This window comes from Crocuta crocuta, unplaced genomic scaffold (assembly GCF_008692635.1).
Source record: "Crocuta crocuta isolate KB4526 unplaced genomic scaffold, BGI_CrCroc_1.0 scaffold73, whole genome shotgun sequence".
Taxonomy (NCBI): Eukaryota; Metazoa; Chordata; class Mammalia; order Carnivora; family Hyaenidae; genus Crocuta; species Crocuta crocuta.
In genome coordinates this window covers 547,686-575,541 of record NW_027529443.1, presented here as the reverse complement: position 1 = coordinate 575,541, position 27,856 = coordinate 547,686, and the positions used below count along the sequence as shown (strand labels likewise).

At 53.6% G+C, this 27,856-nt stretch overlaps 3 protein-coding genes across 7 annotated transcripts; 2 read left to right on the top strand and 1 right to left on the bottom strand.

The window, feature by feature from the left end:
- The first annotated feature begins 642 nt into the window (after positions 1-642).
- On the top strand, positions 643-10,339 carry PHKG2 (phosphorylase kinase catalytic subunit gamma 2). 3 transcript variants are annotated; one of them, XM_077760339.1, is made up of 10 exons: positions 643-721; positions 1,126-1,238; positions 5,641-5,816; positions 6,092-6,146; positions 7,494-7,559; positions 7,651-7,814; positions 9,133-9,223; positions 9,324-9,477; positions 9,550-9,675; positions 9,778-10,339. In XM_077760339.1, exons 2-10 carry the CDS (start codon positions 1,144-1,146, stop codon positions 10,069-10,071), a joined length of 1,221 nt encoding a protein of 406 aa, XP_077616465.1. In that variant the 5' UTR covers positions 643-721; positions 1,126-1,143; the 3' UTR covers positions 10,072-10,339. The 3 variants fall into 3 exon arrangements, with proteins under 3 accessions (XP_077616465.1, XP_077616463.1, XP_077616464.1); XM_077760337.1 differs by having other exon boundaries at positions 677-794; XM_077760338.1 differs by lacking the exon at positions 643-721 and having other exon boundaries at positions 862-1,238.
- On the bottom strand, positions 7,555-14,093 carry CFAP119 (cilia and flagella associated protein 119). Of its 2 annotated transcripts, XM_077760341.1 has the most exons (10): positions 13,765-14,093; positions 13,402-13,433; positions 12,812-12,877; positions 12,476-12,645; positions 11,844-11,914; positions 11,553-11,669; positions 11,401-11,470; positions 11,223-11,309; positions 10,489-10,641; positions 7,555-7,840 (listed from the first exon to the last, which is right to left on the bottom strand). In XM_077760341.1, the coding sequence occupies exons 1-10, from the start codon at positions 13,966-13,968 to the stop codon at positions 7,833-7,835; spliced, it is 978 nt and encodes a 325-aa protein (XP_077616467.1). In that variant the 5' UTR covers positions 13,969-14,093; the 3' UTR covers positions 7,555-7,832. The 2 variants fall into 2 exon arrangements, with proteins under 2 accessions (XP_077616467.1, XP_077616466.1); XM_077760340.1 differs by lacking the exon at positions 7,555-7,840 and having other exon boundaries at positions 10,333-10,641.
- Positions 14,094-14,479: 386 nt separating this feature from the next.
- Positions 14,480-26,580, top strand: RNF40 (ring finger protein 40). Of its 2 annotated transcripts, none has more exons than XM_077760336.1 (20): positions 14,480-14,547; positions 14,656-14,859; positions 15,270-15,437; positions 15,573-15,714; positions 16,403-16,609; positions 17,150-17,271; positions 17,373-17,519; positions 17,613-17,687; positions 18,377-18,496; positions 18,593-18,772; positions 18,970-19,105; positions 20,177-20,298; positions 20,383-20,810; positions 20,897-21,014; positions 21,144-21,293; positions 21,471-21,683; positions 21,763-21,888; positions 23,097-23,237; positions 23,348-23,449; positions 25,331-26,580. In XM_077760336.1, the coding sequence occupies exons 2-20, from the start codon at positions 14,728-14,730 to the stop codon at positions 25,505-25,507; spliced, it is 3,006 nt and encodes a 1,001-aa protein (XP_077616462.1). In that variant the 5' UTR covers positions 14,480-14,547; positions 14,656-14,727; the 3' UTR covers positions 25,508-26,580. The 2 variants fall into 2 exon arrangements, with proteins under 2 accessions (XP_077616462.1, XP_077616460.1); XM_077760334.1 differs by lacking the exon at positions 14,480-14,547 and having other exon boundaries at positions 14,678-14,859; positions 25,331-25,511; positions 25,710-26,580.
- Positions 26,581-27,856: the final 1,276 nt, after the last annotated feature.

Here is a 27,856-nt window from a genome sequence, read left to right as displayed (position 1 = left end):
GATGGTGGGCACAGGGCTTTGGAGATACTCAAGAGTCGCATCAACCAGAGGACTCAGAAGCCTCTTGTGGTTGACAGGCTCTGGCTCATCCAAGTCCTCACCTAGTGGCAAGTAGGGGGTCCAAGCTGCGTGCTCTGAGCATTTTTTGTGTATTTTTGAGAAAGCAAGTACACAAGGGTGGGGGGGAGGGACAGAGAGGGGGGAGACAAGGACCCTAAGCACCCTCTGCACTGACAGCAGAGAGCCCAATGCAGAGCTTGAACTCACAAACCCCTAAGATCATAATGGGAGCCAAAGTCAGATGCTCAACCAAATGAGTCACCTAGACGTCCACTCCAAGCCTTTTAAGAACAGGAGGTGAACCTGAGAGGCAGCTAGTCCTGAGACCCAGATACCCAGAAGTCACGCTTCCGGGTAAACCTAAACTTCCGGGTACCGTTGAGCGCCTCTAAACCCTCTAGTCGGCGAGCCCCGCCCATTGCTGTCCCCAGCAGATGCTGTGCGCTGATTGGCTGCATCTGAAGACCCACCCCAGCGCCGCAGCGTTAGGTAGCTCCGAGCTCTAACGCCCGCGCCAGTCTCGGGACTCTCCGCTTCCTATTGGACTACGAACTTCCAATCGGAAGGGTTTTTGAACCTCAGTCTGTAGGCGGCGCTGACCACTCGCCGACGGGATGGGGGCGGGGCCTGAGGTCGTTGCCGGCGCCGCCCGGGGGGTAAGGTAAGTGACTGGAGGCGAACCCTGAGACCGATCGTCTTCGCGTCGACCCTGGCTTCTCTCTCCTCGCCCGCCGGTGAGCCTGCGCGAGACCCCTCGCCCCCTCCCAGCGCCCGCCCAAGTGCGCCTGCGCAGCAACAGCCGCCTGCCCGTGTGCCCCTTCCCTCCTTCCTTAGCACCTTTTCCCTTCCTCACACCCCCGTCCCCCTCCCTGTCCTGTCACCCTTCCCGCCCCCTAGGCCCTTTCGCGGGGTCTCCCCAGTCCTGATCCTTCCCTCACCCCGTCCCCATCCCCCAGGATCCTGGCGCCTCAGCCGCAAGGGCTGCGCCACCGCGAGTCGCGATGTGTGTCCTCCCAGAGCCTGTGGGCCTCACTGCCCTCCCTGCCCTCCGTTTCCTCCACACAGGCCCCCACCACCTTCAGAATGACGCTGGACGTGGGGCCGGAGGATGAGCTGCCCGACTGGGCCGCGGCCAAGGAGTTTTACCAGAAGTATGATCCTAAGGACGTCATTGGCAGGTGAGGCTTCATTCATCCGGAGAGACAGAGGTCTAAAGAGATGGAGTCCTAGCCAGAATACACGGTTCCATCCGAGGGCTGGATAGTTCTAAATGGGAAGGTACAGTGGTTAGTGGAGGAACATTTGGATACTAAACTCTTTTTCTGAGTCAACCTCCATTTCTTCCATATTCACCCATTTAGGTGTTCAGCAAGCGTAGTTAAAGCAACTTACTGTCAACCAGACATGAAGCTAAACACAGGGAGGGTAGGAGAGATGTTTATGTCCTGGAGGTACTCCAAATGAAGTGACTGAAAGAGACACATGATTGTTTAAGTAATCAGGCTGTGTAAATAGTGTGAAGGGGATCACAAAACCACAGCTTTCCCCAAAAGGGGGGTATTTGGGTCCTGAAGGATGAATAGGAGTTCAGCATGCAGAGAATAGAAGGCAGGCCTCATTTGTAGAGACAGTGGCTGTTACACTTATTCATCAAAAGTTTCCTAAACATGTATAGTGTTCTGGGTGCACTGTGCAAGGCACTAGGAATACAAGAGCCACATGCTTTCTGTTCGCCTGAAGTTTATATTCTAGTAGAGACTGATGATAAACACAAAAATAAAGTAAAGGTCATCGTATGCTGGGATGATGGAGTGAGAGTAATTAATGAGGCTAAGCCTTAAAGGATGGGAATGAACAGCTTGTGAGCTGAGACAGGATACATTTGGGGCAGAGGGAACAGCACATGCAAAAACTTAGGCTAGAAAGGGCCTATTCAAGCAATAGAAGATCATAGTGGCTAGAATGTAGTAAGAGTGGCATGAGGTGGAGGAAATTAAGTTGGAGAGGTAAGTAGACATTAGATTATGTAGGGCCCTATGCTATGATAAGAAATTTAGATTTTATTCTAGTGAAACTGGGCATTTCAAACAGGGCAGTGACATGATCTGATTTACATTTCTTTGATTTGGGGGGTAGGAATTTAAACTTTCCATGCCTCAGTTTCTCCATTTAGATTGGGAATAAAAACAGACCCTACCGTGTAGGTTACTGTGAGTACAGAAAGAATTAGCATGATACCTTTTTTTTTTTTAATGTTTTATTTATTTTTGAGAGCGTGCAAACGGGAGGGGAAGAGAGTGAGAGGGACAGAGAATCGGAAGCGGGCTCTGCACTGACAGCAGCAAGCCTGATGCAGGACTCGAACTCACAGACCATGAGATGATGACCTGAGCCAAAGTCAGACACTCAACCGACTGAGCCACTCAAGTGCCCCTTAATATGATACTATTAGAACACTTACTGGCACATGGTAAGTGCTCAACACAGGTGTGTTATTTAAAAAGGGTTATTCTGGGGGCGCCTGGGTGGCTTAGTCGGTTGAGCGTCCGACTTTCACTTAGGTCATGATCTCATGGTTCGTGGGTTCGAGCCCCGCGTCGGGCTCTGTGCTGACTGCCAGCTCAGAGCCTGGAGCCTGTTTCAGTCTGTGACTCCCTCTCTCTCTGACCCTCCCCTGCTCACTCTCTCTCTCTCTCCCTAGAAATAAATAAATAAAAAAAAGGGGTTATTCTGGGATGCCTGGGTGGCTCAGTCGGTTAAGCGTCCGACTTCAGCTCAGGTCATGATCTCACAGTTCGTGGGCTTGAGCCCCTCGTCAGGCTCTGTGCTGACAGCTAGCTCAGAGCCTGGAGCCTGTTTCAGTCTGTGACTCCCTCTCTCTCTGACCCTCCCCTGCTCATGCTGTCTCTTTCTCTCAGAAATAAATAAAACATTAAAAAATTTTAAAAAATAAAAAATAAAAAAGGGTTATTCTGGCTCTTGTGTAGAGAATGGATAGGAAAAGGACAAGAGCAAATGTGTAGAGATCAGTTAGGAAGCTACTGATTGATTCAGGCTCGAGATGGCGATGGTCTAGAATAGAGGCGTGGTGGTAGAGACGGGGAGAAGTGGATAGATTTAGGTGATGATTTGAAGAGAGACTTGATACGGTTTCCTGAAAGATTGGTTACGGGCCATGAGAGAAAGGGAAGGAAACAAGAATAACGTCTAAGGTTTGGATTTGAGCGCTTGAGTACCATTTACTGAAATGAAGAAGACTGAGAAGGATCAGATTTGAGTCAGGGGCAAGCAAGTCAGGAATTCCATTTTGGAAATATTAAGTTTGAGATATCTACCTGGGGCTGTCAAGTGGGTACATGTGTCTGGAATTGGAGCTGGGCTAGAGCAATAAATTTGGGAGGCATTAGTGTATAGATAGTAGTTGGTGAGAAAACAGAAGTGAAAGGGACCTAGGCTCAGGCCCTGGGACATGTCACCATTAAGGAGTTAGAGAAGAAGTCAGCAAGGGAGACTAAGATAGACTAAGACTGTGAGTTAGAAACGAAAGCACAAAAAGAATGTGGCTCTGGAAGGGTGGCATGGTCTGCTGTGCCCCATGCTGCCGAGGCCAGGAAAGCAGAGAGGCGTGTGGCTATTAGATTTGTTCAGACTCTTCTAAGATAGAGACATCACATGGAGATGTCAAAAAGGCCTTGGGGATCAGGAATTCTGGAGAAGAATCAAGGTTTGAGACAGTGTAGCGGGAGCCAGTTGCACACAGTTGGTATTTAAGTCCCCTGGGACTGTTGAAGGTCATCAGCGGGGAGAGAGTGTCTGGAAAAGAAATGAGCTGAGTTCGAAGTCCTAAGCTGACATAGGGTTTCAGGACCAAGTAAGGGAAGATTCACCGAGGCTAGGAAGAGCCCTTAGGGAAGGACAGTGGTTCCACTGCCACAGGGCACAGAAAGACCCGTTTGGGAGAAGGTCAGGGGGTAGGGTCCCTATCCTCTCATTCTGCCATTACTGTAGCAGCATCGTTCCTAGTCTCCACTCTTTTCCCTGTGTTTCTCCTGCAGAGTAAATTACCTACACACTTTTGCTAAATGACTGTTCCCAGAATACCAGTCTATTCGCGTGTAAAGGCCTGAAGCTTAGATCTCATTTACAAAGAGCACATTTGCTCTAGGGGGTCCCACTGAGGAATGAGGGAACTCTTAGAACTTAGTAGAGAATTTAAACTGAAAAAATTTTCAGCAGTGAGTGACATGATTGGGGCTGTCAGAAGAAGCTCATCTGGAAGCAGTGTGGTGGTTGGGTTGCAGTGGCTGAGATTGGCAGCAGGGAGATGAGTGGGGAGGCTGTGTGGCCGTGGCGATGGAGAGGTAAGAAACAGACTTGAAAAACACACAGAATGGAGTGGAGTGGTTGGATGTGGTAGATTGGGAAGGAGAGGGAGAAGCCAAGAATCGTACCAGGATTTCTAGTTTGGGGGTCTGATTGAATGGCACTGCCATTTAGTGGGATCAGGAAAGTAAAACTGTCAAGTGGCCAAGAGTAAGACAGTAGGAAGTGGTGAGCACTGCGGCAGCTGGAAGGGTCTCGTCCCACTTAAGATGGGAATTCACGTTTGAAAAGAACGATAACATGCTGACCAGACATAACACATCTGTGGGCTGTATTTGGCCAGAGGGTCAGTCGTTCACATCAGATGTGGTTGACAGGCATTGTAAGCAAAGGGAGTTATGTAAGGGCAAGGAAGCCTTGAGAGCACAGCAGTAAAGTTATGTGGAGGTCAGCCAACGAACCAGCACAGGAAATGTGATATGAGGGCCGATCTTGGAGAGATTTGCACTTAGCCTGAGGTACTTGTAGGGTCATGTGCAATTGGTGACAGATTCCCAGCAAGGAAATAACCTGTCCGGGGCTTGCTCTTCACCATGCCAAATGGGCTTTTCTGCTTCTGCCCCATTAATGTTCTTCAGCATCTCTTCAGGATGTTTTTGGCCACATTTCAGAGCCGGCAAAGTGGAAGCCCAGAGAGACCTTAGGACATTAGGTCACGTGGGGGTTAATTAGTGGCAGGTTTGGGGCCTAAACCAAGGTCTTCTGGTTCACAACTTTGGTCTTCCAGTTAATGGCCTAATATTGATTTGGAGCCCCTTGCACTTGAGGTATTTTAGGAGAACTTTGGGATTTGGGTGGGTAATCAGGGAAGTGTGAGTAAAATTTGGAGGGAGGGTTAGATCATTTCTTCCCACTTTCTCCTTGTGGGGTTCCAGGGCAAGGGGCAGGCTCTGGAGCTCAGTGTGGAAAAGACTTGCCTTGGCTTATCCACGGAGGGAGTGGCAGAAACTGGGTTTAAACCCGGGACCTCCACCTACCTTCTCTGTGAGATTTGTGTTGCACCTTGCTGGGTACGCAGGTTGCTTGCTGAGGCTGCTATGAAGCTGTTGTAGATCAGGGTGAGCTCCTCAGGAGCAGCCTGGTCGTCCGGAGGGGTCTTCAGATTCCGGTGCAGTGGGTAAGAGGATGCCGGGGCGCCACTGTGCGTGGAAATGAGAGCGCAGGAGGCCTGACTCTCGTGCTGTCTGACTCTGGCAGAGGAGTGAGCTCCGTGGTGCGCCGTTGCGTTCATCGAGCTACTGGCCAGGAGTTTGCGGTGAAGATCATGGAGGTGACAGCTGAGCGACTGAGCCCCGAACAGCTAGAGGAGGTGCGAGAAGCCACGCGGCGAGAGACGCACATCCTTCGCCAGGTCGCCGGCCACCCCCACATCAGTGAGGCTGCCTTCCCCGCTCCTGTTAGCTGCCAGCCACCTCCTGCTGGCCCTGCCCATAGCCCAGTTCCCCTAACACTGCCTCCATGCCTCTGCTCCCTTCGTCACGGCTCTGCTCCACCTCAAAGTGTGGCCAGCCTTTGGGTCCCTACTGCCTCCTTTTGGTTCTCCTTCCTTCCCAGTAACAGCCCACTGCCACCTCGGGGTGGAAAGCCCCTTTAACATGCATCCGCTCCTTTCCATCTCCGTATTTCTGCCTTTCTGCCTCTTTCCCAGTCACTCTCATCGATTCCTACGAGTCTTCTAGCTTCATGTTCCTGGTGTTTGATCTGTGAGTATCTCCCCTGCCCTGATCTCAGAAGCCTCCTCCTCCCCTCCACGCATGGCCCCAGCCTGCCAGCAGAGTGGGCTAAGACTACCCTGCTCGCACCTTCCTGTGCTCCAGCCCGGGCCTGCCTGCTCACCCATGGCTTTGGCCTCTCTCCCTGGGTGCCCTGATTGGGCGCCCTGATTGGGCAAGTTCTTCCAGAGGGTTAATGACCAGCCAATTAAAAAGGGTCTTCATGACCCAAGGGGCCACTGTCCCAGTCCCCCATGGTCATGGTCGTAAGGTTAGCAGGGAAGAAAACTCTATTTTAAGAGCTGATCGCTTATCAGCAGATTCTTGCTCACCTGTCTCTCGCCGTTTAACACCCTTCCACCTTACGTGGTATTTGTCTCTGCCCATCAGTTCGTTTTCTGGGCAGTCTGACTCCGAGTGTGAGATGTTAAGACGATATAATGTAAACCAGTGCAAAGGTACCTCAAAAGAGAATGGTTTAAATAGCAAATATTTTTTTTTTAATATTTTTATTTCTAGGAGAGAGAGAGAGAGAGACAGCGTGAGCAGGGGAGGGTCAGAGAGAGGGAGATACAGACTCTGAAATAGGCTCCAGGCTCTGAGCTGGCAGTCAGCACAGAGCCCGACGCTGGGCCCGAACCCACGAACCGCGAGATCATGACCTAAGCGAAAGTTGGACGCTTAACCGACTAAGCCACCCAGGCGCCCCTAAATAGCAAATATATTTAAGAGAGTCCCTTGGAAAAAATTCACAAGGTCTTCATACAGAAACGACCCTCTGTAAAAGTTGGGGGTGGGGTAGGTAGGAAGTGTCTGTTTATTTCATCACACAAATTTGCAAAACATGATTTCATATCCCAAAACAACAAAACAACACCTGATTTCAAAGACTGATGCAGAGTTGCAGTTAATAACCTCAACTTTTAAAGACAAAATAAAATAAGCAAAATTCAAAATAAAGTCCTATTCAACTTTTTGCTACTGTTAACTGTGAAATTTTGGTCCGTGGTATAAACAGATTCACTTTAAAAGGTCTTCTTTGAGTGTACTCTCAGATAGCAAGGACTTCCTGTAAATTATTGTTGCAAGAAGGTACTTATTCTTGCTAAAATAGCCCTCTCACGGCACAGTGCATATATTTCAACTACCACCCACCGTGGGCCAAGCCGCCCCTGGCACCCACTTCACTCTTGGAGCACTCTGTCTCAGGACCCTTCGTTTGTCTAAGAGGAATTGCTCTTTACTGGCCTCTTCCATGGTATTTTCTGTGAGCCACTGGCTTGTTTTTCTCAGCTCCCTTGTAAGGTACACCTACCTCCCAACCCCTCCTATCCCTAGGATGCGGAAGGGAGAGCTGTTTGACTATCTCACAGAGAAGGTGGCCCTCTCAGAAAAGGAAACCAGGTAATGGCTGAGCCTGCAGCCCGTGGGGTGAGCAGGGGATGGGGCGGGGTGGGGCAGGAAGAAGCAGAGGAGGAGACTGCACCTCCCTCAGGTCCATCATGAGGTCTCTGCTGGAAGCAGTGAGCTTTCTCCATGCCAACAACATTGTGCACCGAGACCTGAAGCCCGAGAATATCCTTCTAGATGACAATATGCAGATCCGACTTTCAGATTTTGGGTTCTCCTGCCACTTGGAACCTGGCGAGAAGCTTCGAGGTGAGGGGTCCTGGTGCTCTAAGAGGCTTGGGAGGGAAGGAGACCCAGGCCTGAGGCTGGTTGGCTGGGTCTGATAATTGAGTGTCTGGGTACTAAGCAAAGGGGACAAGTCAGTGAGCATTTGCCAAGTACCCTCTGGGTGCAAAGCCTTGTGTGTATCTCAGAGTGGGCTTCCTGATCTGGGGGGGGATGGATGGAGACTGGTGGACAATAGTGGCACACAGCAGGCAAGGGACCTTGCAGGGGAAGCCAGGAGGGAGGAGCATCTGATTCAGCTGGAAAGACCCACAGAAGAGGGACTCCAGTCTGACAGAGCTCATTTCTTAACCTATGGACTTACACGTTTTGTGTCATAGATGCTATGCTTTGTTTCCCTTTGGACTTCCATATACACTTTTCCCCATTCTGGAATCATCTTTGCCTCTGCCCCACACCACCCTCGCCCTTTTCACTTTAAAGCTCCAGGTCAGGTTTCCTCCTTTGCTTTCTGTTCTTGTATCTTCTCCCTTTGTGACACCCATCTTACTCTATTATTCGTTTGTTTTCTGGTAGACAGCTTGGTAAGGGCCCATCTAATTCACCAGTGTCTAATATGTTGCTTGTTACCCAGTAAGCATTCTTAAATCCTTTTCATAGGAATGAATTTCTCAGAAGAGTCATTTTCAAATTGGACCTAAGATTTCCTGAAAGTATGCCATAGAACATAGTTTGGCAATTGCTGGGATGGAAGAATTGGTGCCTGAAGTGGTAGAACCAGCTAAAAATAATAGGATCGGATCAAGTCATGGAGGGCTGTGCTGTAGGAGTCTAGACATGAGCCCAAGGCCACAATGGGGAGCCAGGGAAGAGTATTAAGCAAGGGACTTACTCAGGGTATGCCCTAAGAAATCCTATATTCCCACTCATTCTCCTTGGTTTGAGTGGTGATTCCGTTACACAGAATAGAGATTACGGAGGAGAAGTCAATTTGGGCAGAAAGGAACATAAAAAAAGATTGAAGTTTTGTTTTCCATGTATATTATGCATGTAAAAATGTGGCACAAAGTTGTATAAGGAGCAGATAGTAAATTATATGGTTGGGTAGGACCTTGAAGTCAATCCAAAAATCAGGTTTTCCCCAGGAAGGCCGCCTGGAACCTTGGTGGGTATTTGGGTTTGCAGCAAGGATAGGGGCTGGTACTGTCCTCAATGGAGGGCATGCGGGAGCAGAACGGGAACACTTATGGTCCTGGCAGCGTTGAGGCTCCAGTGAAGGTCTGGAGTTAGGAGCCCTTAAAGGGGCTGGTGGCATCCATCAATCTCAGCCCTCTCTCCCCAGAGTTGTGTGGGACCCCAGGGTACCTAGCACCAGAGATCCTTAAATGCTCCATGGATGAAACCCACCCTGGCTATGGCAAGGAGGTCGACCTGTGAGTTTCTGGTCTCCCCACTTCTTTCCTCCTTTTGTGTCTTGTCCTTCAACACATTTGCCTGTCACCTAGTCCTGCCTGACTCTGGTCTCTTTCCCAGCTGGGCCTGTGGCGTGATTTTGTTTACACTCCTGGCTGGCTCGCCACCATTCTGGCACCGGCGCCAGATCCTGATGTTACGCATGATCATGGAGGGCCAGTACCAGTTTAGTTCCCCCGAGTGGGATGACCGTTCCAACACCGTCAAAGACCTGGTGAGCTGGGGCCTTGAGAGGGAGAGGAGGGAGGCCCAAGAGCTGCCCCTCATGCTCTGGGGTTTCCCCTAGATCTCAAAGCTGCTACAGGTAGATCCTGAGGAGCGCCTGACAGCTGAGCAAGCCCTCCAGCACCCCTTCTTTGAGCGCTGTGAAGGCAGCCAACCCTGGAACCTCACCCCCCGCCAGCGGTTCCGGGTAAGCCTGAGAGTGTCAGCGTTTGGGCTTGTCCCTCTGTCCCATGCTCTTTCTCCTGTGGTGGATGCTCCACTGGAGCTCACACTACCCCCTCCTTCCCAGGTGGCAGTGTGGACAGTGCTGGCTGCCGGACGAGTGGCCTTAAGCACCCAGCGTGTCCGGCCACTGACCAAGAGTGCACTATTGAGGGACCCTTATGCGCTGCGGCCGGTGCGGCGCCTCATCGACAACTGTGCCTTCCGGCTCTATGGGCACTGGGTGAAGAAGGGTGAGCAACAGAACCGAGCAGCGCTCTTCCAGCACCAGCCCCCTGGGCCTTTTCCCATCATGGGCCCTGAAGAAGAGGGGGACTCAGCTGCCATCACCGAGGATGATGCCATGTTGGCACTGGGCTAGCACCTCGGCCCAGAAAGCAGGACTCTCCCAGAGGAGGATACTTTTTATCATTCCAGCCCTTATGGGCTCTGGCCTCAGGCCCCCCTGCCTGGCCGTGACCACCACTGACCATACGACCATAAAGACCAGCCCTGTACACCTGTCCCCACCAGCCAGGGCTTTGGGATCAGAGCTGAGGTGGAAGGGCGCTGCTGCTCGCAACACCATACCTGGCCTTGTCAATGCTGCCTGTGCTGCACCTTCAATAAAATCTGCTGCACGCCCGACAGAGCCAGTGCCCTGTGTCTGCTGTCTGGCCTTAGCAGGGGAGCCCAGAAGGTGCTCAGGAGGGGTGGGGGGCGGGGATGGGGCTGCTCTGCCCCAGGCCTTTATTGGGGAAAATGCTGGGGGGTCACTTGGTCTTGTTCTTGCCTTTACCAGGAGGTAGCTGGAAGGGCTGCTCTAGGATGTTCAACTTGCTGCTGAGCCTTTCCTCACTGGCCTTGAGCTGCTCCTCCATCAGCTGTTGGAGCTGCCCCAGCTCCTTGCTCATCTGGGTCTTGATGTAGGCTCGCAGGATGGAGACCTGGCCTGCAGGGGCAGGGAAGAAGGGGCAGGTCAGCAGAGAGGCCATGGGGCTGAAGGATTGCCCCTGGCTGGGCAAACACAACCTCCAAGGTGCACCTGGGGCTACACAGGTGGCAGTCAGGAAAGGCTTTAGTTCAGGAAAGGTCAGCTAGCCCTTGTGTGGAGAGAGGCCGGTGGACCAGTCATGCTGGACTCTGGATTGCTGATGAGCAGATAAAGTGACCTTACGCAGGTGATCTAATCTTTGCGTGTCTCCGTTTCCTCCTGTGTACAGTGTAGATAGTGTTAGTGCCTAGGACTGGGGGAGGATTAAGCGTGAGATGCTTAACACAGGGGCTGCCTGGCTCCCTAGTATAGCTAAATGTGTGCTGGCTGTTACTGTCATTGGTTCTATAACTGTCCTTTTCTGGAGCTCTTGCCCCCACCCCCAGCAGCTGCACTTTTATTACCCGGTTTGTGCATAAGGAATCACTTGGAGAAAGGACACTGTGCATAAAACAGACCTGAAGTCCTGATGTGGTCTAAACCCTTCATTTTATACTTGCTCCAAGTCACAGGGGACCCTAACCCTTCCAGCTCCTTACTTGGCTCTTGCTCTGGCTGGACCACTGTTTTCGGTTCTTCCTCCTGTGGGGTGACTGCCTGCTCTTCCACCTCCTCGCCTTCTTTCTCTGGAAGCCAGGAGCAGGAAGAGGCTTCAGCCCCAGCCCCAGCCCCAGCCCTGACCCCAACCCCAGCCCCAGCCCCAGCCTTCTCCCTTACCTGTCTCATCCTCTGGCCAGAGCTTGGGTGGCTGTAGCCCCATGTAAGTCAAAGATAGATCCAGCCGCACCTGGGAAGAGGGAGGAGGCGGGAGGCTGAGAGGAGGGCATCTGCACTGAGCAAAAGGGAGAGATGAGGGGTGGCCTCTGTACCTGGGGTGTGAAGACATATTTGTAGAGCTTGAAGTGGCGGAAGTAGGTGTTGACCACATAATCTGCCAGCGCCAGCAGCTGTTCCTCCCTAAAGAGGCTGATACTGAAGGGGGGCCGCTGTGGGGGTGATTGGGAGTTAGAGGACTGACCACCCCCAGGAACCCTGACCTTTTATCCAAGTCCCCGGCAGTCCAGAAGCAGGGAGAGCCCCTTGCAGCCTTCAGAGGGAGATGAGGGTGATGAGTGTGAGAAAGGGCAGGAAACTGAATATCCCATTCCCGAGGAACTGACCCTGACTCCATGGCAAAAAAGAACACTGGTGAAGTAGCGGTAACATTCCTCCACGTTGCCCAAGGGAGTTGCTGGGAGGGAAAGTAAGATGTGACCGTGAGTCCCCTCCCTGATCATCATTCATTTCACTCACTTGCCAGCTACTTATTGAGCATCAGCCTTAGAAATGGGCAGATCTAGGTTTAAGTCCTGGCTTATTTCATTAATTCACTCAACAAATACCGAGTACCGCATTCACTGTTCTAGGGCACTGAACAAGACAAACAAGGTCCTGCCCACGAGGGACATACAATAAAAGAAGAAATAGGTCATTTCAGCTCTCATTAAACATTCTGCAGACAATCAGTTCTAGGAATAAAGGGGATGGAGGAGGAGCTATTTTATTGCGTGCTGTGTGTGTATTTATGAATATTACAAACAATATTTCTCCGTACAGTCTCATGAAGTTGGTGCTGTATTTTGCGGAAATGGAGGGGTTCAAAGCTGAAACAACATGTGTATGATAAGACTGCGTGTAATGACCAAACAAACATTCCAAGTGGTCAGCCACTATTGCTTCCCTTGGTCACTGGTGCCATCCCAGCCTCCTCCGTCCCCTGGGCTCAAAGCCTTCGGTAGCCTGCTCCTCTCACCAACACAGGCCTTGTGAAGATCTTGGAGCAGGGCACAAGCTGTCGACGTCTGTTCCAGTGAGAAGCCCTGCTGGCGGCAGAAGATGAGTGCATGGGAGAAGAGGTCCAGGGTGATGGCATCCCGCAGGCTCTGCTCAGGACAGCCTAGCCCCAACAGCTCAGCTAGCACCCTTAGGGGAGAGAGAGGAAGGAAGGAGTGAGCGAGCCTCCTTTCGTCACCCCACACTGGTACACCACATGCTCTGGAGCTGGGCATTCTTCCTGGCCTCCCAGCCCAGCCCCCTCAATCTTCCCCAGGAGACAGCTTCTCCGCCCTTCCCTCATACCCCCCCATACTCCCTCATCTCCTCAGTGTTGGTGGTCTTCTCCAGCCTGTGCATGGAATGGAGGTCCAGGTACTTCCTGTCATAAGAAAAAAGGTGAAAAGGCGGTGGCCACCATGCATTAGTCTCCTGGCAGGGCTATGATGGCTAGAGCATTGAACTGGGACCAGGAGACCTGAGTCTGAGGATTAGCCCTTCTACTACCCTCTCTGGGTAAGTCACTCCCCTCTCTGGGTCCAGCTTTCTCCATCTTCAAATAAAGGATATGGCTTAAATGAATTCTTATGGTCCTCTTCATTTATAAAGCCGAGGATTAGGAAGCTTGAGCTCTTGTCTCTGCCACTCCTCATGTGGCTTCAGTGTCCCCATTTATACAGTGCTCCAGAGCAGTTGATATCCCATTTAGATCCTTAGTCTGGCTCCCTTCTTCCCACCCTCCTTTTTTGGACTGGGGAGGCAGGAATGCTGGAGATCTAGTCATCTTGGACAATTGCAGTTTCCTCATCTGTACAATGGGGAATGCTCTGGCTGTTTGACAGAACTTTTGGGGAGGAATAATGCAAATGTAAAGTATAACTCTTCCCCAAGACTCTTCACACTCACCACATGCAGATCCGAGGCTGGGGCAGCGGCGGCTGCGGAGAGAAAGCGGATTGGACCGGCAGAGAGAGCTGTGTCATCCCTGGCCCCAGGCCGTGACCCGTCCCCAATCTCCAGCGGACCTCAGAACCCGCTAACTTGCCTTCTCATCTTAAAGATTATGTACGAGCAACGCCGGCAGGTCAGGCTTCGATAGGCCCTAAGTACTACTCATGAGCATTTAACAGTGGAGTTACACACCCCTGCCTCTTCACCAAGGCACCCAGGGAACGTCTTGAAAGTTAGCAAACATAACAACGGGTGGCACCCTGCCGGGGAGCCCTTTTTACAGACATTCATGAGCGGACCACTCTGTCCCGCTCTCACCGGGAACAAGTTGGCTGCAGGATCTGCATCCGCTTCTACCGAGGCCGCGGTCCCGGACTCCGTCCGCACACCTGTTACCATCCGCATGACGGACGCATTCACTGAAGTGAGGTCCCTCTCGGGTTCCTGCTGCAGTGCGGAGGGCTGTTTAAGCTCCGACTGCATCTTCGGTCCCAAGAATTGGCTGGACTTTTGACGAATCATCTCGTTGTTCCTCCTTGCCGCGGGGTCTCCACTGGCTCTGTCGCGCCCCAGGTCCTGTGAAAGCGGGTTCTGGGGCAGCGACGGCCAAGGCCTGGCGCTCTAGCGACGCCGCAGCCAATCTACACTGAAGAGGTGTCGGGTGCAGCCAATCCGCAGGGGGCGTCTCCCTCCGTTTCAACGGCGACCGTTGCTAAGGGAGCTCGTGGAGGGAGGGAGCAAGTGGAGGGCCCTCGCCAATCAGTAAGAAGATAATACGCATGCGCAATAAGTTTCAAGCCCCGCCCCCGTGCCCTCCCTCCAAAGTGCCTGGCCTGAGGTAGGCGATGCCCTTAAGGCTAGCGAATGTAAGTGCGGTGTCAGTTGCCACGGGAACTGTTTACTGGCCAATCACCGAGAGAGAGAGGAGGTGTTCAGAAAGAAACCAAACGGGACAGAAGAGGCGGGACAAAACGCGACCAATAGAAACAGGAAATGAAGTTTCGCCACATCCGGCATTGCCTGCGGCGCTTGCGCTCTGGGTTAAGGAGGCCGGTGACGTCCGGTGAAGTCCAAGATGGCGCTAGGTTGATCCTGCTGCAGGTGAGGGGCCCAGGGCTGGCGGGGGCGGAACCCAGCAGGTGTGTGCGGGGCTGCTTGGGGCTGCGGAGCACTGGCAGCCTTCACATCTATGCCCTCTGTCTTCTGCAGGTGACGGAAGTGCCGCCTACGCCTGCCTGACGTCCCTCGGGAGACCCTGCGCCTCTCCTCGCCTCCGCGGCCATGTCTGGACCCGGCAACAAACGCGCCGCCGGCGACGGGGGCTCAGGGCCCCCAGAGAAGAAGCTGAGCCGTGAAGAGAAGACCACAACCACGCTTATAGAGCCCATTCGTCTTGGGGGCATCTCTTCCACGGTTCGTGACTCCTGCCCCAGTGCTCACAACTTGCCAGACTCCCATCTCTGTTCTTAGTCCAAATCGTCCAGAACTTTACTCCCCGCTCCCCAAGCTTGGCAGGGTTCACTTTACAGAACACACTGTTGAAGGAAAAGGAGGACATGACGTCTGCCTTCTCTTTACAGATAGGGAAACAGGTTCCCAGAGGGCGTGTGACTTGTCAAAGACTTGAGAGTTAGAAAGAGGTTGAAGCAGAACTCACAACCACATGCTTTCTCTGTGGGTGTCTGAACCTCTTTAATTCCTGTGAGCGGTTAGTCTGGGGATCTTCACTTCTCCATTCTAGTTGCTCTCCTTTTTCTTTCTCAATGATTGGTTTCTTGGGTCCTGCTTGACCCAGTCCTTGGCTCCTCTGTTTTCCTTGGTAGGAGGAGATGGACCTGAAAGTTCTGCAGTTCAAGAACAAGAAACTAGCAGAGCGGTTGGAACAGCGGCAGGCTTGTGAAGATGAACTCCGAGAACGAATTGAGAAGCTGGAGAAACGGCAGGCCACAGATGATGCCACACTCCTCATTGTCAATCGCTACTGGGCCCAGGTGGATGCCCCTCTGCTTTCCAAGACCTGGCCTTGATCCACCTGCCAACCCTCAGACTCCTCTGCTGGGAAAAGGAGTATCGTGCTGGGAAGCACCTGAGGGATTCATAACATTTTTGGTGCTTTCTCTCTTCAGCTGGATGAAACTGTGGAAGCCCTTCTCCGGCACCATGAGAGCCAGGGGGAGCTGTCTTCAGGGACTGAGGCGCCTGGGACCCAGGAGGGACTGACACGTGACGAGACCCCTGTCACAGAGCCAGGGACATCGGAGCTGAGGGGTAGGACCAGAACCCGAGGATCTGGGGAGCTTAATTAAGTTCTGGGAAAGGTCCTGGAGAGGAGGCAACTTTTATATCAGTCTTGAATTTCCTGCCAGCCTTCATGCGATTGTGTGCACGTGTGCGCACACACACACGTACATACGTACGTACACGTGTACACACACACAACACACATCTGATTTCATGTTTGGGTGGCAGAAGTGCAGTGGATAAGAACCCGGCCCTGGGCTTTAGTATCTGAGTGATTTGGTTTGTAGTACATGTCATGTTTGACACTTATTTATTTCAGAGCCATGTTCACACTGAGTACTGACACCATCTTGAAAGAGACAGAGATAGCCAGGAGGAAACATTTCCCCTGGCATCAGGGAGGAAGTGATTTTAAACCATTAGTAAAAGATACGGGGCCCTTGAGAGGGAATTAGTGTATGTGCACATGTGTGTGGTTCTAATTTAGATGGAGAAGGCTTCTCTGAAGAGTGATTTGGGAGTTTTGTGGCCTTGAGGAAATTACTTCATCTCCCAAAATAAAGTTGTTTCACTTTGATGATGGGGATACCAGCGTATCGCAGGCATTGCATGTGTTGATGCAGTGAGCCAGAGAGTGGGGCTCAGTCTGGAACATGGTATGAAGTGGTGGTAATTGCTGCTGTTATCCTCATGAAGGTCTGTCCATCCCTCGCAGAGCCCCTGCCAGTGCAGCTGCGGCCCCCTCTCAGTGAGCCAGCCTTGGCTTTTGTGGTAGCACTGGGCGCCAGCAGTAGCGAGGAGGTGGAGCTGCAGCTGCAGGGCCGGATGGAGTTCTCCAAGGCGGCCGTGTCCCGTGTCGTAGAGGCCTCAGACCGCCTACAGCGCAGGGTGGAGGAACTCTGTCAGCGAGTATACAGCCGAGGTTAGTTCTTTCTTCCCCATCGCACAGGCATCTGTCCCCATTTGCATCTTGATTGTATCCCCTCAATGCCCAAGCCCAGAGGCAGCCGTAATTCTCCAAGAAATAAATCAGCCACATTCTCAGGGAAAGGAGTAGGTTGTAGATGGGGCTCTGGCTTTGATTCCTAGGGTTGAATTCTAGAGAGATGGGTGAGAGGAGTCGTTGATGCTTATGGGGCCACTGCTTTCCAGCTGGAGACCTCTTTGGGGCACTTGGCACGAATTTTGTGGCAGTTGCTGATCCACAAGGCATAGTAGCAAGTGCCCTGGCTTTGTAGGCTTCTCCCAGCCCTCGTCCTGTCATTCTAGCCTGGGCATGCTCAGTATATGGTTCTCTTCTCTGAGCTGGTTTCCTCCTTTGTACAGTGGGGATAAAGACTCCGGGCTTTGTCATGAGAAATTGGCAAGACAGCTGGTGGATCACACCGGGCACTCACAGAATGAGTTAGTACTTTGCCCCATTGCCTTGGACTTCGCTCTTACCCGAGCCCTGCCTTCCCAGGGGACAGCGAGCCCCCCAGTGAGGTGGCTCGGGCGCGTACCCGGGAGCTGGGGCGTGAGAACCGGCGGCTGCAGGACTTGGCCACCCAGCTACAGGAGAAGCACCACCGCATCTCGTTGGAGGTGGGATTAAAACCGGGTCAGGGTTTGGGTTAGACGGGCACCCCGGTTCTCAGGGAGCCCAGTCCCCTGCGCTAAGCACCTATCCTCTCGTTGTCCCCCAGTACTCTGAGCTCCAGGATAAAGTGACCTCAGCAGAGACCAAGGTGCTAGAGATGGAGACGACGGTGGAGGACCTGCAGTGGGACATTGAGAAGCTGCGCAAGCGTGAGCAGAAGCTCAATAAGCACCTGGCAGAGGCCTTGGAGCAGGTGGGGCTAGGGTGCTGGGTCAGATGGAGTCAGGGCTAGGGACTTGGAGTCCTCCCTTCTCCCCTCCACTCCCATCTGTGTGTCTCTCCACAGCTCAATTCTGGCTACTATGTGTCCGGGAGCTCCTCGGGCTTCCAAGGGGGCCAGATCACACTCAGCATGCAGAAGGTGAGCAGCCACCATTCTTGCCAGCCCTCCCATAACCTTTTATCTACCTTACCCCTGAATATCCCCTCAGAATTAAGGACAGACTACCTACATGGCCTCTGAGGCCCTTCCCTGCACTCGTGCTGCTCTGTCTCGTTCATTCGTGTATGTATTCATTAAATACTATGAACACTAAGTGGTAGAGACTGTGCTCAGGAGGAGGCACATCACACTACAAAATAGACAGAAATCAAAGTTTTTACAGAGGTTAGGTTCTGTTTGAGGAAGCAAATAGTAAGGTGGCGATAAGTGTCTCAAAGAAAAAGTGTAGAAAAGAGACGGATAGGAGTATGTTGGAGTTGACTGGCATTCTTAGCCAGGTGGCTGAAGAAAGGCCTCACTGAGAGGGCTCTCAGACTTCTTGGTCGATGCACACTTTGTAGTGCTATGAGGGTCACTGTTTCCTGTGAAACTTTATTTCAGCTTCTTCAGGTGTTTCAGTAAGGCTTCCCTGACTCCCTGTCAGCTTTGGTTGCCAGCACTGACCGTGCAGTATTTTCTCCCACTTACCTGGGAGCCCCTAGGAAAGTGGTTGGGTTTGGCCTGTCCCTGGGGCTTCAGAATCCATCCTTGCCCCCATGTGGTGGGAATGGGAGGGCAGCATGCTGCCTGGCCTGGCCCTGCCTGCCACAGCCCCTCCCACTCCACAGTTTGAGATGCTGAACGCAGAGTTGGAGGAAAACCAGGAATTGGCCAACAGCCGGATGGCAGAGCTGGAGAAGCTACAGGCCGAGCTTCAGGGGGCTGTGCGGACCAATGAGCGCCTCAAGGTGGGTTGCATTTAGGCCTGGGAGGGCCTCAGCCTGCCAGGTAGTGGCTGGGCCCTGAATCCTCCTGCTGATCACTTCTGGGCATCTTGTGCCCAGGTGGCCCTGCGGAGCCTTCCTGAGGAGGTGGTGCGGGAAACAGGGGAGTACCGGATGCTGCAGGCCCAGTTCTCACTGCTCTACAATGAGTCTCTGCAAGTGAAGACCCAGCTCGATGAGGCTCGGGGGCTGCTGCTGGCTACCAAGAATTCCCACCTGAGACACATTGAGCATATGGAGGTATAGGCCTGGAACAGACCTTAGGGTCAAGGCATTTTGGCCTTTGGAGTTCCTGTGTGCTGCCAGGGATCCCTTGGGAATAAATTCTTTTCTGAGCCACTGAGGCCGGGAGGGGTGGGCGGGCAGGGGGGAGGTGGAAACCAGTGGTTTCCCAGGGGCTAAAGGGTTGTGTGGGTCCTTAACGCCTCACCCTACAGAGCGATGAGCTGGGGCTGCAGAAGAAGCTGCGCACAGAGGTTATCCAGCTGGAGGACACACTGGCCCAGGTACGCAAGGAGTACGAGATGCTGCGCATCGAGTTTGAACAGAACCTGGCGGCCAACGAGCAGGCGGGTATGTGGTGAGGACAGGGTGGAGGTGGGGCCTTATCTGGGATTGCTGGTTCCTGGTGTGGGGCTGCTGCGTATCCAGATACAAGGGGTTAAGCCCCTTCCTTTTGCAGAACCTCCTCTCCCTGGCCAAAATGGGGACCATAGCACCTGGTTCAAGGGCACAGTGAGGGTCACAACCAGCTGAGTGGCTGATGGAGCAGGCACAGCCAGAACATGAGCTGTTGGCCCCATCGGTGGTGGTTCTCTGGCCTTACGGTGTCTCTTGGAGGTATTGGTTCATTTTACAAAGATGTATTAAATACCACCTGGGAGGGGCGCCTGGGTGGCTTAGTCGGTTAAGCGTCCGACTTTCGCTTAGGTCATGGTCTCGCGGTTCGTGGGTTCGAGCCCCGCGTCGGGCTCTGTGCTGACTGCCAGCTCAGAGCCTGGAGCCTGTTTCAGTCTGTGACTCCCTCTCTCTCTGACCCTCCCCTGCTCACGCTGTCTCTCTCTCTCCTAGAAATAAATAAAAACCTTAAAAAAAAAAAAAAAACCTAGGAGCCAGGTTTTGTGGATTATGTCAGTAAACAAGATGCAGACAGTCTCTGCTCTTGTGGAGTAGTATTGTAGTGGAGGAAGACAACACAGTGAAAAAGAGAATGTGTAAGATAGTGGCAAATATATCAAGAGAAATAAAGCAGGGGGAAAAAGATAGGAAGTGTTAGGAGAAGATTGCAGTTTTGGATGGGCAGGTCAGAGGAATGAAACTCAGAAGGTAACGTCTGCTCTTGAAAATATGAAAGAAGCAGACTAGTTTACTTCAGTGAATACTAACAGTTGTGTCTTCCTTTGAATGAAATTTAGAAATACTAGAAAAAAGTCTACGTTAACAGAAGTAATATAAATAGGTGGTTTACGAGTTTCCTTTCAAGCCTAGGTTATTACTTTGATGAGATCACACTCCATACAAAGCCTGTTGCCTTCTTCTTTGCAATGGGAGTGACCACTTTGGCTCCCCTTCTCCCACCACTGAGGTGCTGGGCTCTTAACCCAGAGGCCAGTTTAACTCCTTAACTTCCCAACCCTCCCACAGGGCCCATCAACCGTGAGATGCGCCACCTGATTAGCAGCCTCCAAAATCACAACCACCAGCTAAAGGGGGATGCCCAGCGATACAAGCGGAAGCTGCGGGAAGTACAGGCTGAGATTGGCAAGGTAAGGAGGGGGCTGCCTGCGAAAAGCCTTGGCTAGACCCCAGTAAGCACTGTCTCACCTCAACCCTGTTCTCTATCTTGGCAGCTCCGGGCCCAGGCCAGTGGCTCAACTCACTCCATCCCAAACCTGGGCCACCCAGAGGACTCTGGCCTCAGTGCCCCAACTCCAGGGAAAGAAGAGGGTGGGCCAGGCCCTGTCAGTGTCCCTGACAGCAGAAAGGAGGTGGCTCCAGTGCCTGGCACCACCACCACTGCCTGCTCAGCGAAGAAGGAGGAGCTGGCCCCCTCTGAGGAAGATTCACAGGCCCTAACTCCTGGGTCCCAGGGCCCTTCCTCCCGGAGCCGAGAACCTGAGGCCAGGCCCAAGCGGGAGCTTCGGGAGCGGGAAGGGCCTGGCCTGGGACCCCCATCTGTAGCCTCAGCTCTCTCAAGAGCTGATCGGGAGAAGGCCAAGGTGGAGGAGGCCAAGAGGAAGGAGTCAGAACTCCTTAAAGGTCTCCGAGCAGAGCTCAAGTGAGACTCTATTTTTGTCATCTTCCCACCCCTGCCAAAGTGGCCTCCAGCCCCAGTCACCAAGCCTTTCTCCTGTGCTTCTCCAGGAAGGCTCAGGAAAGCCAGAAGGAGATGAAGCTGCTGCTGGACATGTACAAGTCTGCACCCAAGGAGCAGCGGGATAAGGTGCAGCTCATGGCAGCTGAACGCAAGGCCAAGGCTGAGGTGAGGGCAGGTAGGGCCTGTGGGACATGCACAGAGGCTGCATGCCCTGGGGGGGTTCTGCCTAGAGCAGGGTGCTAGGTCAGCAGAAACCGTGAGGAGAGCTAGCTCGCTCTCTCTGACTGGCTGTAGGTCGATGAACTACGAGGCCGCATTCGGGAATTAGAGGAGAGGGACCGAAGGGAGAGCAAGAAAATTGCTGATGAGGACGCCCTGCGGCGCATTCGGCAAGCCGAGGAACAGATTGAACACCTGCAGCGCAAGTTGGGTGCTACCAAGCAGGTGCGACCCCCTTGTGGTCCCCTGCTTCTGAATGTTGGGGTTCCCTTAACTCCTTGGTGGATACTTCTAGCAGATGGTCTGGGGTCACTCTGTGGCCAGTACTGTTTTCCTGTGGTTTCCCCATGATCATCATGCCCGCCGTCCGTATTCCATCTTGTCCCTGTCCACCTGCCGTAGGAAGAAGAGGCCCTGCTGTCGGAGATGGATGTGACCGGTCAGGCTTTTGAGGACATGCAGGAGCAAAATGGGAGGCTGCTACAGCAGTTACGGGAAAAGGACGATGCCAACTTTAAGTTGATGTCAGAACGGATCAAGGCCAACCAGATTCACAAGCTACTGCGGGAGGAGAAGGATGAGCTGGGCGAGCAAGTTCTTGGCCTCAAGTCCCAGGTATGGCAGCCCTGGGTTTGTAGGGTGGAGCTGGAGAGGCGCCAGCTCTCCAGCACTGAGTCCCCACCCTTGACCTCAGGTGGATGCCCAGCTGCTGACTGTGCAGAAGCTGGAGGAAAAAGAGCGGGCCTTGCAGGGCAGCCTCGGGGGTGTAGAGAAGGAGCTGACGCTGCGCAGCCAGGCCCTGGAGCTCAACAAGAGGAAGGTGAGGCCAGTTCCAAGGGCAGAAAGCAACCTAGGATGGTGGCTCACAGCTAAAACCCTGCTCTGCCTCCTCTCCCAGCCGAGCTCACGTCTCGAATTCTTGTGTTCTAGTCCCTGTGCTGAAACCTGTCTGTCTTAGGTTGCATTTTGGTCTTAGAACAATCGTAACACGGTGTTTGTTTTTTTTCTACTTTTTGTAACTAAGGAAACTGAGGCTCAGGGAAGGCAGTTGACTTGCTCAAGAAAGAGGAGACCTGAGATTGGGGCTTGGATCTCCTTTGCTCCAGAACACACTTTTCTTTTTTTTTTTTTTTAGAGAGAGAGAGAGAGAGCACATGAGCAGGGGAGAGGGACAGAGAGAGAATCTTTAAGCAGGCTTCATGCTCAGCACAGAGCCTTACGTGGGGCTTGATCCCATGACCCTGGGATCGTGACCTGAGCCAAAATCAAGAATCCGACTCTCAACTGACTGAGCCATCCGGCCACCCCCAGAACTCGAATCTTGAGCACTAAGCTGGTTATATGTAAAGTAGGGATGCCGGTTCCTGTCACACAGTTGGATTGAATCTCAGGAATGTCTAGGTGGTAGGAAAGGCTTAAGATTAATGTTAGTTTTGTTTTCCCTACTGTGCTTTTTTTTTCTCTCCATTTAATTCGTTCATTAAAGCCATATTATTCATGCTGTTGCTATGTATCCCTGGCACTGAGGGCTGGAGAGAACCTGGAGTAAGAGGGTCCTCCTGGAAGGGGGAACTTCGGTCTTGAGGGGCAGAGCTAGCCAAGTAATCCCACAGGTAAAATGTGTTAGTGCAGATTCCAGTAAATCTTATGAAGGAAACTTAAGGTGCTGTGAAACAAGGGGGCCTGTCTCAGGAACTGCCATGTAACCTGAGGGCTGAGGGAGCCACTGGAAAGAAATCTTTTGTGTTGGGGGTGTTGAGGGGAGAGGAGAGAAGAGCCCTATGGAGGTTCAGAGATAGGAGAGAATGTTACGTAGGTGAGGAAGCGAGTGTGTCAGGAGCTGCAGAGAGAGATGGAGGTGAAGTGGGGGGGTCAGGAGGCAGGACTAGCTCCAGTGAAGATGCCGGACTTGGTCCCCAGAGCAAGAGTCACTGGAATGTTTGACACAGGCATCTGTGGACCGTGGCTCCACAGGCCTGACTCCCCCGGCTCAAGCGAGCCCACCCTTACCTGCTCCACCTACCTCAGGCTGTGGAAGCGGCCCAGCTGGCCGAGGACCTCAAGGTGCAGCTGGAGCACGTACAGACGCGGCTGCGAGAGATCCAGCCTTGCCTGGCGGAGAGCCGGGCTGCTCGCGAGAAAGAGAGCTTCAACCTCAAGAGGGCTCAGGTGTGTGCATGGGGTAAGGACAGGGTGGTTCAGGGTCACTGATGTGGCCTGGGGGCGGGTGGTTCAAGATGAGGACCTTTGCACTTAGCCTGGCCCTTCTCCTGCCCCAGGAGGACATCTCACGACTGCGGCGCAAGTTGGAGAAGCAGAGGAAGGTGGAGGTTTATGCAGATGCCGATGAAATTCTCCAGGAGGAGATCAAGGAGTACAAGGTGGGGCTGTGGGGCTGAGTTGTGCCCTATCAACCCAGGAATCTTAGATGGGGAGTTGGTGAGGGCTATAGTTGATAGTCTGGGGACCCCAGAAATAAGGTTGGATAAAAAAGGTAAGCAGGGCCCCTAGTTGTGGAGAATCGAAGAGCTGACGAATGCTGTACATGTGCTTATGTCAGGCACCGTGCCTGGCCAGATGTGGGAGCGCTAGGAGCTAGCCCTAGTCTCCGATTTCTTGAAACTGATTATCTGTTGAAGGAGATAGCCAAGTATTCTGAGTGATGGCAGAGGCCAGAGGGGGCCACGACAGCTATGGGGGTCAGCAGGTTTCCTGGGAGGAATGTCCTCCAAGAGAAACCTGAAGAATGAGGGTTGACCGTGAGTAATGGGGATGAGAGGGTTCCAGCAAAGGGAGAGGCAGAAGTAGAGGTCCTTCACTGAGAGCAGTCTCCTGGAGCACAGATTATTGGACCCCATGGTTGGAAGACAGCATGTGGGTTTTGTGATGAGTGGGAAGGCTGGAGGTCTTAAATAGTGTCAGATCCTGAAGAGTGTGGTGGGTCAAGTTGAGATGCTTGGCTTATCTTGTAGACAGTGTGGGGACATCAAGGGGTTTTAAATCAGAGAGTGACGTGGTTGGATTTGGGCCAGAGGAGGTAAAGACTAGAGGCAGAGAAATCTGTGAAGCAATTGCAGTCATTGAGGCAAAAACCAGTAGGGAGCTAGCCTAGGGTGTTAGAGACTAGAAGTAGAAGAGGTCAGGAGATACTGAGGAGGCAGAAGTGCTTGAACTCAGGGTTGGATTGATTCATGGAGTGAGGGAGAGGGAGATCCCGGGAGCTCCTGGGTTCCTGACTGGAGAAGCTAGTGGCACGTGGTAGAACTAGGAAGCCTGCAGAGGAGCAGGTGTTGGCGAGTCAGTGTTGTGTCTCCAGGATGTTGAACATGTGCCTGTGGGAGGCTGGCTGGGAAGGCATTCGAAGCAGGAGGACTGTCTGGAGGATGGGGTTGGAGGATTATCAGCAGAGGCAGTGGTGGAAGCCAGATAGAACTGCGGTCACCCAGGGAGGGTCTGTGGTCATTCTTTTCCCTTAGGAATCTTAAAGCTTAAATGATAAAGGAAGAGAAGTCTGCGGTTTGGCCTTGAAGGGGCAGGACAGCTGGGGGAGGCTATGGGGAAGCAGAGGAAGGTTTCTCCAAAACAGGTGGACTTGGATGAGGATGGTTTGAGAGCTAGGGAAGAGGTAACGCTGGGGTGTAGGCTGGCCTGGGTTTTCAAGCAGGGCGGAGGAAGAATGTCGGGGAATGCTGAGTTAAGGGAATTCCTGGAGTTGGAGGTGAGACCTGGTGGCCTGTGGGGGTTTCACTCTTCGCAGAGAAGAGTGAGTCCAGGAACCCAGCAGGATCTTTGGGCAGCAGCAGGGCTGGGCCTAGCTGAGGGTGGAGATGGCATATTTCTAGTGGCACTGCTACGCCCAGCAGGTGCAGAGGACGAGAAGGTAGACCGTCAGCTTCAGCCAGGATTGGGCTTTTGCCAGAGAAGGCCAGAGGGGCAAGAGATAAAGCCTCAAGGGAGGGGAGTCCCAGCTAAGTCTGTGGGGTTTTGGCCTTTGGGGCGGTGGGGGGAGGGACATGTTGCCCACTGGCCACCACTGCCTGGGTTAGAATCCAGATTCTGCTACTTTCTGGTTTTGAGACCTTGTCCTCTGAGCCTCAGTTTCCTCACCCGGACAGTGCCCATCCCTATCTCTCAGGGTTATGGTGAGAGTTAGATGCAGTCTGCTGTGTGGTGGGCTTAGCCTGGACCACCTCCTGCTGCTGTCAGCTTGGGGTCTGGGGGCCATCAGGACTGTCCCGAGCTGATGCCTTTGCCCGGCCCAGGCGCGGTTGACCTGCCCCTGCTGTAACACCCGCAAGAAGGATGCAGTCCTTACCAAGTGCTTCCACGTTTTCTGCTTCGAGTGCGTGCGGGGCCGCTATGAGGCCCGCCAGAGGAAGTGCCCCAAGTGCAACGCAGCCTTTGGTGCCCACGACTTCCACCGTGTCTACATCAGCTGAACCCGTAACTCAGGGGACTTTGGAACACCCATGGACCCTGGGGGCTGTGCCTCCAGTCCCTCCCCACCCCACGTTCAGTGGCCCTTACCCTCCATTCCGGACCCTGGGGACCCAGCCCCTCTCCACCTAGTTGGTTTGGGGGTCCCAGTGCATGCTAGTGGGAGTGAGATCTGCCGAGCTCAGTTCCACCTTTTCCACACAGAGCTACAGCCTACGGGGCACCTGCCTTGCTGGAAGGGTCTGCTGTGAGAGGCCTGAGGGCCCAGAGCGTTCAGCTGAGCTTCCTGGAATCTGACCCTAATTCTTCTCCAGCTGTCTCTGTGGGCCCACCCCTGTCCTAAGGGTGAAATCCCCCGGGCTGTGACCTCCCACCCAAGAGGAGGTTCACTACCTGCTTATACACCCACAAATGAGGACCAAGGGTGGGCCAGTTTCCCCACCTCCTTTAACTCTCTCTGGCCCAGGGAGACTTTTCCATGCTTGGGTGGGGCTTCCCTCCTGTGGATTCCCTGGGGGCTTTGTTCTAACTCTTATGCTAAGGGCTGAAGGAGGTACCCCCCTGTAGGGGCAGGGGGCACTGTCCTCTTCTGGGAAACTCTGGCTGTTGCAGTCGCCTTGCCTTCATCTCAGGAGTGCTGAACCAAGATCATCAGTCTTTATGCTAGTCAGCCTCCCCCCTGCCCATCTGTCTCTCTCCCAAGCCCACTTACCCCCACCTCATGCTTCCCAAGATTCCCCTGGGCCCCAGCTCTGACCCTGCTTTCATCCTGGTGGCCTTAACTTCGTGGAGGCATTATTCCCCAGGAGGGGAAGGGACAGACTAGCAGCTGGGCCAACTTCCAATCATTCCAGGTAGAGGAGCTTCATCTAACACCCTGTGACTGAGCCTGTCCCCATGATGCTTCCTGCGCTGCCTGCCCAAGCAAACTCCCATGGTTGTGAAGGCGGCAGGCAGGGGCCTGGAAGGTGGAGCTGCTGACAGGTGCAAGGGTCCATTCAGACCCACAGGCCCTGCTCTAGAGATGTCTTGTATAGGCTGTTGTTATGAATAAACATCCAACCCTCAGCCTACAGTCCAAGTAGCCAGGCTTCCTGCCCTAAACGTGGTCCCAGATTTTGGCTGCTACACTTCTGGCGCTGTCCTGGCTGGCGTGTGAACCCCAAGGGCCTGCACAGAGACCTCGCCTTTCCCACCCCCAGCATCTAGTTACATTTGGATCTAACCGCCGTCTCGGATCCTAAACGGCTTGCTTGCGGGAGGAGCATGTCTGCAGTGAGAAAGCATCGTTCTCTGCCGTCACCAGCCTGCGTCTCCTGCTCCCACGGGGGAGGGCTGACACGCCCATGATCCCAGCGTCCCTGTCCGTCCTGTCGGCACGCGCTCGCCACGCCCCTCGCAATAATTGGCCGCAGGGATGTTGGGAGCCTCGTGTTGCGTCCTGGGAAATGTAGTCCCTTAATCAGCCCCCTGGCAACTAGGGCCTCGGTGGAGAGAGCCCGTTCTAGGCTGTACCGGCCAAAGGCAAGCCTGGGCCCGGTCTGCGGGCTGTCCCTCCCTAACGGCCTCACCCGCCTCTCCCCTCGGGCGGACAGATCAGAACAGCGTAGCGGATGACTTCCTTCATTGCAACTTTCCCTGGCTGCTGGCCGTGTTCTCTGGAACCGTGTGTCGATTGTTGGCTGTGGGTTCAGCTTGCTGTGGGGTCCGCGGCTGGAGCCATCGCTGCGGCTGTGGCGGGGCTCGCGCCGGGGCGGGTGCTGCCTGGGCTGGGTGCCGGAGTTGGGCGCGGGGTGACGGTGGCGGCCGCAGGCTTGGCAGCAGTGGCGCCTTCGCGGGGGTTCGCGGCCTTGTCAGCCTTTGGGCCCCACCTGGCGTCCAGGGTTTCGGCGGGGCTGCAGCAGCTGGACCAGGTCGGACTGGAGACGGAGACGCGGGCCACAGTGACTTCCGGCGCTGGGCTGGCCGCGGTGGGCACACTGGCCGAGACCCGGGCTGTGGCGGGGGATGGCATGAGGCCGCCCGGGAAGTGTTCGCCGCCCAGGGGCAACGGACGCCGGGATGGGGAAAACGCAGCATATTGCATCATAGAGACGCGGGCCGGCTCTGGGAGAAGGGCTGCGCCCGGAAGCGGTCGGGGTCAGCCAATCCTCTGTGCGCACTACCCTCTTTCCCAAGAGTCACCTACCTCCACACGGGTTTTTTAGGTAAATGCGAGTAACCATACATCGTCTTCTCAAAAGTCTCTCCTTGACCCGTCTCCATACCCCGAGAAGTAAACACTCTTTGTGAGTCTTCATCTCTAATAAAGTAGGTGTCAAACCGCTTGCTCAAGCCCAACGTGTGGTGGG